We start from the raw sequence: 17046 nt of genomic DNA, 5'->3' as shown, positions 1-17046 counted from the left end.
CAAAATCCAGGCCACATTTCCATGAAACTCCCTCTGTGTGTCAACTAACAGAGTGGGAGGCCAGTGACTGTCTAGGGACACTCAATAGCTGTTACACCCCCATCATTCATTTTGCTGTCTGTCGTATTCTGCCATCAAAGGCTAAAGGATGTTCACAAATCCTATGGATTGTTATGCTCTGCTCGGTTGTGCAGATACACTGAAAGAATGGAGAAAGGAAAGGGAGTAAGTACCAGGATTTGTTATAGAATAAAAACAAATACAGCTGATAAGGGTATTTAGGTAGAAAGAAATGCACCTAGTCAGCAAGCAGAATGTCGAAAAAACACAATCATTTGAAAATGGAAAAATAATCCAAAATTATTTTTTTTTTTGGCCATACAGCTATCTAAATAATACAGTCTAATTTTTTTTATTTATTTATTTATTTGAAAATGCTTAGCATCCTGTAACTATGGTAACAATTTGCCTTGCTGAGTGCATCTTTGTTAACATCCCCTTGCTGTAGTAGTGCTTCCATCACCATCTGGCAGTGACAATTTTCTTGCTTGAGTGAAAATTCCTCCAACCTATAAAAACCAGGCCATTTATTTTTAGAGGGTTGACTGCCCCAGCTCCTATTGACTTGTAGAGTCCCAGTCAGAACCTCTGTAAATTCGGTCATGTGATTTTGATATCTTAATGAAGGGGATAAACACCAATGTAAAAAATGGAGTTATAAAGCTAATCAGTTGCCCTCTTTTGAGAGAAGGTTTATTTTTCAAACTTTCCAAGGAGTGATGTTTTAAAAACCATGTACTCCAACTCACCTCCTTTGCTTCACAGAAAATCAGTGGTATTAAGCAGATGGCAAAAAGAACTCCATTATTAATAAGACAGGTTCCAAGAATATCACATGAAGACTGGGAAACCTTCGGTTTCCATGGTAAATCGTTTGACTCTGATACACTTAAGAAACATGTTTAACATTCCATACTCAGTAGGTCAAATGGAAATAACGTAATCACAGTCATTAGGTCAAATAAATAAGGTAAGAACTCAGAAGAACAGCAAAATACCAAACATGTATTGACAATGGGCCAGGTTGGGCAGATATAGAAGCAATAGTCCTTTGATCATGGGCCGCCCTCCTGTCTTCATTTTGACATTTCAGTAACTCTTCTGAATTCTGCTCTAAAGCAGAAAACAGTGTAATTGCATCAAAAGTATAAAATAAGCATTATCTTTCAGTTAGAAACAATATAAGTGCTACTAAACATTAAATTAAATTAAATTAAACTCCTTTGGCCATGGTTATTAAAAGTCAGTTGATTAATAGATGATTTTTGCTTTAGACATTTTCCTCCAAATTGCATGAACACAGCCAAATAATCCTTCTGAGTTTGGGGGGAATACAGGTAAACACCAAACCGATGACAGAGCTTAGGATAAATTTTATACATATTTATTTATGTCTTTGATGTGCATGAAGAGTATAGATCAGACATAAACATGGGGCTGCTTTTTTCCAGATCACTCATCCAAGCATGTGCCACTGTTGATTTCTCCCTTCACGGGTCCAAAGCTTTCTATGTGTGCCTGTACACAGACAAATCTCTGCCTCAGAGTGATTTTTTTTTCCCTGAAAGTAAATGTTCTCAGGAAAGAAAGGAATTGTCAGTAGCAGCTTAGGCTGGCATTTGGAAACAATGGAGAGAGCAGCATGTAGCTGGACAAGAAACATATCGATGGAAGAAATGTATTGATGGTCACAATGGGAGAGTTGAGAGACTTTCCGTTTCTAGGAAAATTCTGTAGGCTTTGAATGCTTTGTAGAACAGATATGTTTTAAACTGAGAGTATTTAACATGAATACTTGAGAAAAAATCTGAAAAAAAAACCCCAAAATAATGAGTCCTATTCTACACAGTATCAAATAAGTCAGATTTCTCAGTGAGAACTCCTTAAGTTACCTTAGAGAAATAACTAAATGCCTGGTTATCTTTGATGATTCAACATCTCTCAGGCTTGGGGTCTCAATACACCTCCCAAACCGCAATTTTACAAAATCTGTTTTTTAATATTACTGCAAGCTTTCCCTCCTTCACAAGGGAGTATTCTTTATTTTTTTAAATGCTTATTGAAGAAATATGCTACAAATTTATTACATATGAGATAAATCATTTTATGAAAGGACTGAGGAGAAAATTCTCTAATAAGTGTCTAGTTTTATTTTTTTAAAGGAGGTTAACATGTGTAAGACAACTTCGGAAAGGTTAGTCGGTCTCTGAGGAAGACTAGTACCCATTTCCTAACCAGAAAATGCAATGAGAGCATGGAGTTCCTTAGACAAAATGATAAAGTCCAGTGTTTCTGTTTTCTTCTTTACAAGGTAAAGAAATCTAACTTTTATTGAGACCATTAATCCCTCTTTGTGTTGTGAACAGTTATAAAGTGCATAGTGCTGTTCACTGGGAAAAAAAGTCATCTGTTGAAAAGAGAAACATTGCTTCTTTCAGTCTCCTTTACAGAGAAAACTTAATACACATCTTTACAACGCGTAAGAAATTATCAAAAAGTCACATGAACAAAACCAGCAGAATTCTCAGAACTACACATTTCTTGAACTGAGGTGTGAAGGTAACAATTTACCCCGTTCCAGCCATGAGCATGGTGCCAAGACAGGTATCTAACACCACTCAGATGGCTGGGAAGGATCAGCTTCTGATGGGGTCAGTCTCTTCACTAAGCCTGAATAAGTAGCCTGCAGTCATTGCCCGTTTCCTAGTGAAGCTAAAGGAAGATGAGCTGACCCCGCTTGTCACTCATCTCCAGTGATGCTGTGGAGGTCAGACATAGCTTCACAAATGTCAGCGGTGCTGTAGCATGAAGGACGCAACGGCATGAAGATGTGATTATTTTTTTTTTTGAGCAGTGTTAGACTGGAATTCATTTCATAGAATGAAAGAATCACAGAATGAGTTGAGTTTCGTTGCATATGCACTACAGATTTGCCTTACCTCAGCCTCAGGAAAGATAATACTTTGGTAATTCTCCCTCCCTGGGAAGCAGATGCATAGGAAGGCTGCTGCTACTCTTTGGCCGATTTGACACCTATTTTGTTTGGACATCAAGTCCATGACTAACAACTTTCTCTCCACAGTATCTCCAGAATCCCATCTCAGTGTTTAAGAAGAGAAAACTCCTCTCTTGCTACTGCTAATGAGAATTACAAATAGTTCGAAACAGGCAGAAAACATGGATGGGCATATTTATAAACTTGTTATAATAATTATAGGCTGAAAGATCAAAACCAAAGGGCACCAAAAATTATTTTAAAGGCAACAATCACTACATTCACAGTAAAATAAACATAACATATTTGGCATAAAACAAGAAAACTATGAGCTATGGGTCAAAGAGAAGCCAGCCAAAAGTATACCCCAGCTGCAAAATAAACAGGCACGAACACAGAAGTACTATTAATCTGATTTGTTACACCTGAATAGCAGTTTTCAGGTACTGAAGCAATTCAAGCCATGCCATCTTTCTAGTTTACATTGTAAAAGTTAAATATGACTGAAGAACAAGAATGTTATTTTTTAAAATACATTAAACTTCCCACCCTAAGTATCCATTCTCAAAATCTACCCTTCAGTATTCTTATGTGTTGCCTTTCATTATTTATAACAGAAAAATTACAAAATTCTAGCAAATGGCAGAAAATACACCCACACACCCGCTATTAAGTATCTACTTATGTCCATAGGAAAGCTTTGCTTAAAACGTTTGTTGCATTCTTAGCAAATTGCCATATCTACTTCAACACATTAGGAGGGTTGTTGCAAACTTTGTTTTCAGGAAATACAGCAAATACAAGACCGACGTGCTGCAACATACATTTTACATTCACAATTCAGCCAACACAGACACTGGGATCTTTGCCCATAACCAGGATTTCTAGGTGACGCAGAGATACCAAGGGCTTTCCAGGAATCCCCAGGTTCCACTATTCCTCTCCACTCCAACTGGTAAGAGAGTCACTATTTCAGACCCATTCCCATTAAAATATCTTTCATCCACAGTACCGAGATAAAGGTAACACGTACCAGTATAACCCAGGGGTGGTCGCCACGCCACTATAGGCCAAGAACACCTCCGAAATTAAAATGGACAGCCTTCTAGGCTGCATGGGGAGAAGGCGGCTATCATAGCCAGAGGTTTTGTGATGGTTATGCAGACAAATTAGGGTGCCATTAAAAAAAGAAAATCAACTCCCTCCTCACCCAGCTCAAGTAAAACTTAATCCACAGTAATTATACATCCTTTTGAAACTTTCAAAGTGCCATTTTTCTTGACATCTTAGTAGCCCATGCACTTTCTAACAGACAGACAGATCTATTCAGTATGTGTCATGTCTATGCAAAAAAGTTATCATGAAAATTAATGGCAATGTTACGAACCTCAGAATAAAAGCAATTAACTTTTTTTCCAAATGCCAACAGTATAAAACCTCTACATCTTAATTACTTCTCTATCATCTTACTTCCTGTTTTTCCACAACATGCAGTTATTATCTATATAAAATACTCATGATGGAGTAGTTTTGCTCCACGTTAACAATGTGAATTTAGGTTTTACCCTAGTCTGGGAAGAATCTCTCCATCAAAAGGTTGAACTTCCTTTTAAATGGACCAAACACAGACAGATCATCCAAAATCCTTTTGTTTCTAGTTTCACAGTAGAAAGAAAAGAATTATCCTGACCACAGGCATCATGTCAGTCCATAAACAACAACAGCATGCTGAGGATTAAAGTAATCCATTATAACGGGTTCTTCTCTTCACAGGAAAAAAAAAAAAAGACTCTATTTTACTGAGTATCAAACAGATAAAGTTTATTCTACCTTTTCCATTTACTTTCTTGACACACAATCTCTGCAGATCAGTTAAAGTACAGGATCTGATCCCTAACGTGCTCTTTCCAAGAGGAGTGCGGATTCACTACTCTGTTGAGGATGTACTGGGTTTTGTTCTTGTTTTCGACTGAAAGGGAAAAGCTTTCCTATCATCATGGCAAATAAAAATGCAGCTTTTGTTTCATAATTATCACAGCTATTCAGAACTTGAATATATGACTTGTTTTTTGCTGTAGCTGTACTCTGCAAATCTTAGGGGTGTCATAGAAACTAGGAATGATTCACTGGGCAGACATGTTTCTTCTCAGTCAAGAGCGAACCAACAACCCAGAACAACACTAAGAAAAATTGGTCTAATGAAGATGGTATCTTTTTTGAAACAAGTTTTATACACATCATTTGTTTTTCTCTATTTCTCTTGATAACTGAATTCAATAAAGCATTTTTCCATAATCTTTGTGCTGCAGCTATGATGCTTTATCTATCTGCCTGATAAACACTGCCAATTTGTACCATTTTTACAAGAGGGCAGAAGTGTGAGCCTTATGACAGGGAAAAAAAATACAAACCAAAACCAAATGATAACAGCTTTTGAATAACTTCTGTGCTTGAGTGAAACTTGAGTGAAACATTCAAAGACTACACAACACGATACTTTACTCCTCCCTCTAGCAGCAATCTTCCCCTTTATTTTATGAGAAAAATCTCTCTAACCTCCAGACAATCTCTGTTATGCAAGGCTGGGTACTGTCTCCCTGTGCCATTCAGTCTAATTAAGATTCTGCAACTAGAATTTAAGCTTACAATATTTTGATGAAACTTGACCCAGAAACTCAGGCAGTTCTCTATCAGCTCCACAGAATTAACTTTTCAAAAAGATAGCGCACTCTATGCATGTAGTCGATTTTATTTTAAACAGAAGGATGATTATCCTTTCCCCATTCCAGATGTTTTCTCCAAAATCCCACATACAGTAGCCTATTAAATATTGTAAAAGATAACGGATGACTAGAGGACTTCAGATGCCACAATGGGATATAGAATCTGCTCAGTTTAAGTTCAGTCACATTGTGGCCAAGAGTGACCCACTACCTATGTGATGTACAGAGTATTTCAGTTGTATTCTTTCTTAAAATGTTTCAGGCAATTAACTAACAAAAACTGGGAAGATGTGTTTTTATAAAAAGCAGCAATTAGCAGCACAAGGCATCTTCATATGATTGAGCACATTCTGTGTTGAGACTGGTAAGTAGGGAGCGACAAAGGAGAAAGGGAAAATTACGTACCACTATTTGTGTTTGTTGTAGTCCTCCCTCTTCTTCCACCCTACAAAACAAGATCCCATACAGCAAGTGTTATCTACCTACTAGGAAGCAGGAGGCAAAAAGACTGTCAATCACAGGGGTATCAAAAACAGTAATCTTCCACCCTTTCTCCCCCTTGTAGTCATTAAAAAAATAGGAATAAATCTTGCAGAATTAGGAAATACGCTATTATGGAGAAAGTCAGTATAATGTAAAAAGGGGAAAGAGGGAGGAAGGTAGGATGGGAGAAAACAAGACTATGACAAACACAATTACTAGTACGTAATTTTACACTTTTGTATATCCTGTCTCCTCCCACCCTACAAAACAAGATTCCATACAACAAACAGAAATGGTGAGAAATGAAATCGGGAGATAGTCTCTTCTTAATTGCCAGCCTGAGGAACTCTTCAATCAAAATCATCCAGGTTAAGCAATAAGTCTCGTTGATAACAATAGTGGCAAGAACTGGATCAAGGATCAAATCTCAGCTTTGTATAAAGCAGGCATTGTTGCCTCAGTCCTTTGGTCTAGAAGATTAAAATGCTTCCAATACACTGCTCATGAAAAGGGAGACATTTAAGTTTTTTTCTGTACCCCATGGAGTATCTTCACAGCACTAAGCAATGCTTATTTCAAGTATTACTAATAACTTACTTTCTCATAGAATAAAACAGACCTCTTCTTCACATGAGTGTGGTCTAGGTCAGAGAAGATGCAAGTACATCTGATGGCTCTTAAGAAAACCAAGAGGTATAGCAATTCACATATAATGCTGAAAACTGAAGGAAAGAAACACGTGCTACACAAACAACTTCATCTGAAAGTAGTTGGTTCAGAAAAACAACAAAGTCTGATGTCGTTAGGAGCAAATCAGAGGGCTCAAAGAGACTAATGCAGAAAATTTTCAAATATCCAGGTTTTGAAATACAGACTATCCTTTCCTTATTGTCTAGCAAGTTGTATCCTGAATACACCAGGTACAGAAACTTGAACACGAAGAAGTGACGATCTTACTGGAAAGGGGAATTAACACCCAATAACTTCAGAGGTCACTTGATAACAAAACTATCCTAAAATAAGAGAACTCAACAAAGGTAAACCAGCTTCAAAGCATAAAAAAATAAAGAGAAACTGATGTTGTAATTATAAGACGAATATGATGAAATTACTACTAAACAGAATGAGGTAGGTGTGTCAAAGCTGCTTGTAGGTAAGTTCAAGAAGACTGAAAGATCATCTGTTGAGATACATACCTTTCCGCAGGAGGGTATTTTGCTGTTTCTACATGCATTTAAACCTCATAAAGTCTAAGTAGGCAACGAGAGCCAAAAGGGGAGGAGAGGGGGAGATAGATACTCATGCATTAACTGGTCAAATGTTACAACAGGACAAGCTTTATAAATGCAGTTTCCTGACACCTTAAACACATGTTTCTTGTAACTGCTACTTCTGGATTATAAAAGAGCTGTTCTTGAGGAAAACATAAATCACTCCTCTATATCAGTTCACACAGGAGCTACAGTTCATTCACTAAGCTATAGGAACTGGGATGTAATTAAGCTGTACATTTTGGAATAATTGTTACAGTATTGGGAAGCTTGCAAATTTTAGAGGGCAGTATTTAAAATAAAAAAATCTTTACAAAAATTTATCTACACCAGATGCAAAGGTTTAAACCTATGAAGGTTAAAATTCTTCAACTCCTCTTCAAGTTTCCTTTAGAACAATATAAGTAAGTCACAAGGAGCAGACAGAGCAAGAGAGAACAGCAATATGATGGAAGAAGTAAAATCCAAGAAAAGACTGAAAATAAATATTCATCTTCTATAGCCCAGTTTTTTTCCAAGGGTAAACCCAATAGAGGTAAACTTTGAAGGTAGGTTGAAGACCAAATAACTCAATAGATTAAAAAAAAAATAAAGTAAGAGACTGAGAAAATAGAAATGTTCTGTCAGTCCCAGAGAACACAGCAACTAAAATAGATGGAAAGCAAAATAAATTACCTATTTGCCTTATTGCAGCTACAAAAAACTTTATAAACTTCTATTCTCAGGTAGCAAAGAGAATGTATTTGCAGACAATGACACATTAAGACAGCCAAGAAAACTGAAAAGCCACAAGTCACAAGAGAATAGGACAATGCAGCACCACCAGATGACCCATTGGATTAGGGAGGACAAGGCAAACTGGATCCTATATCTGCTGCACACAGGCAAGCGATACAGCTACCATGATACCCACCAACCTCTGGCTTCCTAAATATGCCATTCAGGGCTGGGTTACCTGAACCAGAGCCTTCAAGCAGGCTCAAAGTCAGCATCTTGCTACAGATCCAGAGGACATACCACTTCTGCTGTTGTACCTACAGAAATGTTTGCCAGAGAAGAAAGGATCTCAGGTAGAAATTCCAACAAGGAACATAACCAGGGTCTGCGGCACTGGGCTTTTTTGCTGTGGAGCCTGTTTTGACAGCCACCTTGAGCTCCAGTCAAGTCTTGCTTACACACATCAGTCGCTGAAGATGGAGGACAGCAGGCTTGGATTTCCCATACTCCACTGTCATACACTTTTGATTCAGTGGGAACATCCTAATAGACCTAGCAGTCAGATTACATCATCGTTAAATGCAATTTGCTGTCAGATACAGGGTGCCTGCCCAGATTAATCGGAGTAAAGCCTGCACAGCGTACATAGTGCAGAATACCAAAGCAGGCCCAAATCTCACTGCGCAGTGCTGGTAACACGAGCATAATGTTTTTAGGCCCATAAACTCTGCACTCAGTCATCTTGACTCCAAATAATACATGCGATTTTCTCGCTGAAAACACGTTAATGGCCATGAAACCCACAGGGAGCACAGTAAGAGATGTCATTCACTTGTGGTGCCTGGAAGATCCTTCAGAATGAAAAATTTGCCAAAAAATTACATAAGCAATTCCTACAGTGCAAAATTTGTTCTTTGGCAAAAATCACCAAAGCACTGATTTCAGCTAAATGTGCTTTTACTGAAATGAAGTATAGAAATTTTTATCATTCTTTTTCCAACAGAAAAAATGTGTGATCCCAACCACCCTACTGAAGTTGCAGAAGCTTTACGGTGAGTGGTGGTTTCCTTATACAAAAGACATAACATGTTGGAAATATCTGTTGAAACACTGTACTCAATCAAAACCTGAAATGGCCATTTTTGGGGTGGTAAATATCATATCCTAAAGGTTCTTGCAAATTCATCTCAAAATCACTAGAAAGTTTTGTGGTTTTTTTTTTTTCTCAGAAAACTGTCGTACTTGGGCATTCTCCCACAGTTCTGCAAAACATTTGGGTTTTGGTAAAGTTTTCTATCCATATAGATGTCATTGTTTGAACAACAGGTCCCACTGGCCTGAGTAGGAGACAGCCATAATTCTGGACCAGAAGCAGACAGTGCAGGAACAAAAAGAAAAGCAGCTATTTCTGCAAAAAGGGACTGCTTTTTCTAGCTGGGACACACTCCGTTTAGCAAGTGGTGAATGTACACAGAATAAAGAGTACAGAGTGAATGACTATTAAAAAAGAGAATGACTAAATAATAAGAAGAGTTACAAAGAGACCACCTATTGGGCAGTGGACATGAAGGACAGCTTTATCTACTGTAAAGAACACATCAGCTGCCAGAATATGTTTGTGGGGGAAATAAAAATTAAAAAAGCCAAGGAACATACAAGGACTTAAATAAAGGCTACCGAGAGATCATCTGATGATGTAACAAGAAAAAAGCAGAAATCAAAATTTCTCCAAAAATTCTAAAAAGGGACTATACCCACCTATATCTTCAGTCTGTATTTTAGCATGAGCTCAAGCAGAAGACACACACCTGAAAATAACATTCAAATACTGTAACTCCTGGTTTCCTTGAAAGTCTGTTTGGCAAAGAAGGGAAATAAGAAAAAAAAAAACAAAAAAGAAAAAAAAAGAAAAAAAAAAGAAAAGAAGGAAAAAAACCCAACCAATCAACCCTGGGCCATTGCAATATAGAATGAGGAAATGAGGTGGCTGCGACTAACTGGCTGTGCTCTGCCAGGGTGTCAGTGATATTGGATACTTTTATGACAGCGTGCAGTACTCAGAGTTGGTCGAATACAATTTTCCCACTTCTCCAAGAGACAGAGGTAACCTGTGACATGTGGGCCAAAACCAGCGAAACAAGTTTGAATAGGATTTTTCTTTCCCCTCAGCTGTCTTCAAGGAATGTACAAAAGGAGATATACCTCATGCCTGAATGGGCTCAGAAGCATAAGTGTTAAGAAAGCAAGTGAGCTAAGGTAGGATGCAACTGGTTTGTTTATACCTTCCATTATTGAATTTTCTTTTTGTCTCCTCCCTGGAAGTAGGTGGAGCTATATTGCTTGTTGTATGGAAAGTTATGTTTGTGGAGAGGAAGGCACATATGAAAAAAAAAATTAAGATGAAATCTGAAAAATAGCACCGACGATTTCTTTGGGTGAGGCTCACCTATCTCTGAAAGTTGAGCATAAAGAGCAGTAATGCAATCACCACACAAGAGCAGCATCTTAGATGTTGGAGGTGGAAGGAAGGAAGGAAGGAAGGAAGGAAGGAAGGAAGGAAGGAAGGAAGGAAGGAAGGAAGGAAGGAAGGAAGGAAGGAAGGAAGGAAGGAAGGAAGGAAGGAAGGAAGGGAGGAAGGAAGGAAGGGAGGGAGGGAGGAAGGAAGGGAGGAAGGGAGGGAGGGAGGGAGGGAGGGAGGGAGGAAGGAAGGAAGGAAGGAAGGAAGGAAGGAAGGAAGGAAGGAAGGAAGGAAGGAAGGAAGGAAGGAAGGAAGGAAGGAAGGAAGGAAGGGAGGGAGGGAGGGAGGAAGGAAGGGAGGAAGGGAGGGAGGGAGGGAGGGAGGGAGGGAGGGAGGGAGGGAGGAAGGAAGGAAGGAAGGAAGGAAGGAAGGAAGGAAGGAAGGAAGGAAGGAAGGAAGGAAGGAAGGAAGGAAGGAAGGAAGGAAGGAAGGAAGGAAGGAACAAACTACCTACTAGATGCCAGTATGGAGTTCAGTTTTCAGGCATTTACTCCTACACAGATATGGCTCAAAAAAGTGAAAAAGTGCAAATGTACAATAGTGGTAACACTTATCAAATGAAGGAGACCAGACATTTTTCACACATTTCAATTGGGCATGCAAACAACCTTCACAAGAATGCACAATTTTGTTTCTCTAGAGTCTTATTTTAACCATTATGCTCATATTGAAAATAATGGTGAAAAGATTCTAGGCTGGGGATTTATTGTCTGGGTCAATTAGGCTTATGTACTAGATAGCTCACCATAAATGCACATATCGGAGCTTACAGTGTGCTGAAGATGTTTCATAATTGTTTAGAAAGGTAACCAACCTCCTCTGGCTCAACAGCCTTCATAGCATAACCAAAGTTATTAGATACGCACATAACAGCTCACAAATTGCAATATAATTAATAATTATTCTCTAGTCACAACAGTTAATCACTCACTGTACTGTAGACAGCCAATACGTCAGGCAAATACCAGCTGTAAAAATGCAGCCGTATAATTAAATGAGTTTATTTTATTTATAAACCAGCACCTTTTGCTATCCCAAGTTTGCTTCATAAACAATTAGAGTTTGACAATACTGTGTTTACTATTTTAAGCCATTTGCACAGGAAGACAACTAAGTTCAAGATGCCTTAGGGAAGGAAAGAAGACAGCATGAATATAAACCATATGAATACAAAACAGGATATAAACACTGTAGTTGAGAGCAGGTTTGATGGGATATGATTATGGGGACTACAAGGAGCGCCGAAAACCCAGAAAAAAAGTTATTTATATAACTCTACCAGGACGATCCAAGAAATACTAGAATAATACCATATTACAACTGACTTCTGTTATAGTTGCCCACTTAAAATACTCCTGCACTGACACGTTTAAGAGAGATGCTTCCTTAAAGAAGGATGTCATTCCTCACTTGTATGAAAGCCAGAGCACGTGAAACAACTTTACTCCCAGTATTTGCAGCACACAGTGGGTTTCTGGACTATAACTAAGCCTCTGAGGTACTACTGCAGTGTAAGTAACCGATCTAAACATACAATCTCTATGCAAAACTATTCAGTTGTGGCTGGTTGACCATCATATCTTTGAAAAAAACACTCGCTTCTTTAATTATGCCTGAAAATAAAGACACTTATTTATAATATTTTGAGTTTCTGGCCATATAAACACTTCTTTTTGGTTTGAGAATACACAATGAATGATGCTCTTTCTAATGTTAAACAGCAATCTAGCTGTGAATCCCATAAAATAATACTAAAAAAAACCCCAAACTTCAGGTAATAGCATAGAATGGCCATCCGGAAAGACACAAGAGAAAATTGTCTAGAAAACACACATGTACAAGAGCAGAGTGGGAACATGAGAAGATAAAGCTCTCCATGTAGGTTTTACATGAAAGTCAAGAGGGGCGATGGCAAGATCTCTACCCTAGGAGAAGGTAGCGTGATTCACAACTACAGAAGCTGAACCCGCCATGAACAGAGTGAGAAAGCACACTTGGAGGAGAGAGAAAGAACTTTATGGAGAGATGGAAAAGAATTGGAGGCAGATTGGGCAATAGAATAAGACAAAGTGTGCGTGTGTGTGTTTGTGCGTGTCAGGGGGAGACTGGCATTAAGAGAAATTAAAATAGAAGATAATTAACAGAAGACAGACGTAGACATTAAAACCAGCTGAAAACAGATTTTAAGAGAGTATAATTAGTCTTTAGAAATACATGAAAGAAACATGCACATTGTAAGGAGGTAAATAAATTATACTGTAACACCTTTCTAGAAATCTCAGTATTTCTATAGGTCTCAGCAGCATGCTATTCTGACTGACGTTTTTAGAACGTATAAAAATTATACAATACATCTATGTGTTTAGATACAGAATTTAAATGCCTAAGGTTGTAGAACTGCGTTTGAATACTGACGTCTTTTTGTATGCTATGATAATTCACTCTAACGTGTAACAACTGGGCTGTTTTTAAAACTTGTACGCCCCCAAGCATTAGAATAGGAGCTAAGATGACTAACTTCAGTTGTAGAAGTGCTGATTATGTGCCCTCAGTGCATTACTTATTAACTTTTTCTTTAAAGAATACTATGTGCTAAAGCAATAAGAAGACATTATGCTGGGCTGTAACAGCTTGAATCCAGGGCTGGCATTTTGTCCAGTCTGCATATCAGACAGCTGTTGAGTGGTACCTAACTTGTATCAGCAATTATTATGGGTCCAGCACATTGTACAGAATGACAAATGTCTTGTTGATTTCCTAATCTCTTTATTTTTTAAAAAGTGTCTGCTCTTTTACTGGAAAATCTCAAGAATGGGATCAAAAGGAAAGAAAAATAAACTGCACATTCCATGGAAAATGAAGTACCTACCTGTCTCCTGTACCTTTTAAAGCTCCTTCTTTTTACAGTAAGTATGACTCACTCCTTGTAAGTTGTTTTAACTTGCCACGTAAGACTAGTGATTAGAGACTAGATTTTCGCACGTTCATTTGGTTCTGCTATAGCTCTCCAATGAGTGAATAAATGAATACTGAGCTCTCTCCTCTACATGCTAGCCTCAGAAAAAGCCATCAAGAAATGCTTTGCAGATGATTTTTCTAATTGCCCATCTTCCACTCAGGTACCTAAAAAAGATTTTTTCCAAAATGCTTAGCAACTGACACATTTAGCATCTTCAAAAAAGCTGATGTCTCATTTTGATAGCTAGATAAGATTGGAGTATCTTGTTGGTGTTTTAGAAAAAGCAAAATCTAGTTCAGGAAACCCAATCTTCTTCCACTGACACCAAGTGAAAAATATCTTAATGGTACTGGAGTTAATTTGGACCTTAAATATATTTTCCTGCATGTTATTCAGTTCTGCAAATACACTAAGCAGACAAAGATACAGCCTGCTACTTGTGTGAAATAATAAGGAAGGACAGTATAAGACATAATCAAACTAAGATATAAGGCAAGAATCTGCTCACTTAAACGTATTCAGAGCTACTAAAAAAGAAAGTATATTTACCAAGCGAAAAAAACATGGTAGTTCCTAATATGTACAACAGAAAACTCATCCGGGTTAAATACTGTATTGACCTAGACTGATTGAAAATTTTAATTTCCTAACCAGGTGTCATTTAAAACAGTATAATTTAATCTGGCTTCACATCCCACTTGGAATTTTTCACAGAAAAAATTTCAAGTGGATTTCCATCTCAGTCTCAGAATTTCTTGACAAGTAAGGCAAACACAACAAAATTTGGTTTTATGTCAGTCAACATAGTAATCATACACATGATAAACTTGCTGCAGCAAAGCTGCCCAAAGATAGGCTATCTGTATTCCTCCAAATGAACCCTAAGACGTATGTGATTCTCCCTGACCTGTAATGCTGCTCCCCCTAAACCTGCCCATCATTAGGCAACGGATGACATCTGTAAACACCTCGGAATGGCAGAGTCCAGCACGCCCACGCGTATGTGGTATGTGCTTTTCCTCTTACTTCTCACGTATGAACACTGTTTATATATCAGGGCATACTTAATAGGCAATCAGTACAGGAAATGGTACCCGTCACTACTCGTCATGAGTTTCTGAAGCCCGCAGTGCCTCCTCCCACTCTCTTTTTGGAGTTTCCTTGGAGGAGCAGAAGACAGAAATTGTTTTGAGATGACAATAAATGCCACTCCTGTCCTCTCTAACAGCTGACAGCCAGGGAAATCCCAGGCCACACAGTTCCAGTTCACAGGCTCCTTCAAATTTCTGCAGGTGACTGAGCCAGGGAAACATCCGTTACTCTGCTCAAATTTGTTCAGGTTTCTGATGTTATTCCAAGATCATTTTGGAATATTCTGACCACGGCAAGGACTCATGATTGGGTTTAATCCAGCGTTATGCAATCACCAGAGGGGAAAATTAATCCCTGAACAAAAACACTGCCACGCAGTTCAAGGGAAGGAGCGCTGAGCACTGCCTGGAAGAGGATATGCGTTTCTCAGCTCAAGGAGTCAGGTCCTGCAAACTGAAGAGCTCCCTGCAAAGTCTGAAGGACTCTTAGCACTCCTCCAGATAACATGGGTTGTTGCAGTTCAATTTAAAGAAACCTCTGAGAGTCTTAGCTGATTTAGAAGAAGCATCGCTGGTTCTGTTTTACTGTTTGCATCGCAAAAGATGTAAAGTAACCTGGGAAAAAAAATATTCCAGCCAAAGAGGAAAATGCCTAATTTAATAACATTGACATCTCAGTCACATGAGCTGGAATATTTTAGCTAAAAAATCAAAAATCAAATGTCTTCCAGTTTATAGGTATTAAAAAGACAAAAGATAAATATTGTGCAAATAAACGCAAATGAACGTTTTTCTTCTTTGAGTGATCTGACTGTAGTCAACCAATTACATATACATCCATAGGAACCAGGAACTTATTTTTGTAATATGAAGACACCCCACATCCAACACTTCAACTTAGGAGAAGAGTTAATATCATCACTGAAGAACAGCTGAGAATTTTAGCTAACATCTTACATTCTAAATCTCACCACCACCACCACCACCCCTGCTGATTCTTCCGTACTTACACATATGCAACGAGTTATACTAGGATATAGGTTGCTGTCGGTTCGCATTACAAATCATCACATGGATGGATATGCACTATGTATCACCACTGTTAACATATAATTATTAAGAAAATTGCAAGGCAGCAGACCACACAGTTAGTTATGAAAAAGATTGTATCCAGATTTTAGGGATTTAATTGTTATACTCAACGGCAAATTTAAGATGATAAATTAACTAAGTTAATTCACCAGAGTAACCAGAGTTCAATCAATAGCTTGCACAACAGGCCACAGCTTCAGCTCATTCTCTTGATTTAAGTACTTTTAATAATGCAGTGTAAAATATAGTTAAATTACTCTGCTTTAAACTACTATCTTTGGCTCTGGAAAAGAGAAAGCTTCCAAATTCTACCCAGCTAGTAATTTTTCACTAAGTTCTATATGAAATTAAGGTTTCCAAATTTTATTGACACTTTCTCATACTGCTAGGAAATTCTTTGATAGCTATTAAGGATAAAGGGCCTCACTTAAAAATAAAACAAAGTAGAAAAAAGCAAGCAGCAAGATATTCCTCTCCCCAGAGAAAATGTCCCTCTTAGCTGGCAGCAGGAAGAGTAACAAATCAGCTGCTCCTGAATCGAGACAAGAGGAAATCAGCTGTTATTGACATAGAGGGATGATGCTGCCGCACTTCAAGGAGACTGCACGTCCAAGAACACTAAACCTTCTGGACACAGTGTCCCCACATGGGACTAACAGCCCACTGTGAAACTACCACATGTTAAGTCCCTTGAAGCATGCAAATACAACTTCTTCAGCCTTATAAAGCCTCTTGTATGGGATTTCTGAAGCCAGGAGGACTTCAGCAGCTTGTCAGATAATATTTTTTTCTTTATTAGCAATCAGGAGAACTTGCTGTATTTGAAGGATTTGACTCTTGGCCATGTTCCTCACTGTGCTAAGCACGCTTTACAGAGCAATGCCAAGGAGTATTCACAAAATGTTTTCTTCTGTACATACAGCTTTAGCTTTCATAATTTCTCCCTCTCTCAGTCCTTGGGCTCGAATTCATCCCAGCAAAATATTCTCTTTTAGAAAAATCTACTGAAACGAAAACTAGAAGTGATACCTGCTTATATTTTTCATTTAAATAACCTCTCAACCCCACCCCCAAAATATCCCGACTAAACAGAACCCAAAATAGAGGATTACTTTCTTATCTGTAAAATTCTTCGTG

At 38.1% G+C, this 17046-nt stretch overlaps 1 protein-coding gene across 6 annotated transcripts in view; it reads right to left on the bottom strand.

The window, feature by feature from the left end:
• Positions 1-17046, bottom strand: part of FGF14 (fibroblast growth factor 14) — a 422212-nt gene that overhangs the window by 175126 nt on the left and 230040 nt on the right. For 3 of the 6 annotated variants that reach the window (XM_074562115.1, XM_074562125.1, XM_074562107.1), the window contains exon 2: positions 6184-6223. The exons of the other annotated variants lie outside the window; for them this stretch is intronic. Coding sequence is in view for 1 of the 3 variants with exons in the window: in XM_074562107.1 (XP_074418208.1) it covers positions 6184-6223 (40 nt within the window). In the remaining 2 variants the exon portion in view is untranslated. The remainder of the gene's footprint in view (positions 1-6183; positions 6224-17046) is intronic. 6 annotated transcript variants of the gene reach the window in all.

The sequence above is a fragment of the Larus michahellis genome, chromosome 1 (assembly GCF_964199755.1).
Source record: "Larus michahellis chromosome 1, bLarMic1.1, whole genome shotgun sequence".
In the NCBI taxonomy this organism is placed as follows: Eukaryota; Metazoa; Chordata; class Aves; order Charadriiformes; family Laridae; genus Larus; species Larus michahellis.
This window is presented reverse-complemented; position numbering and strand designations above follow the sequence as displayed.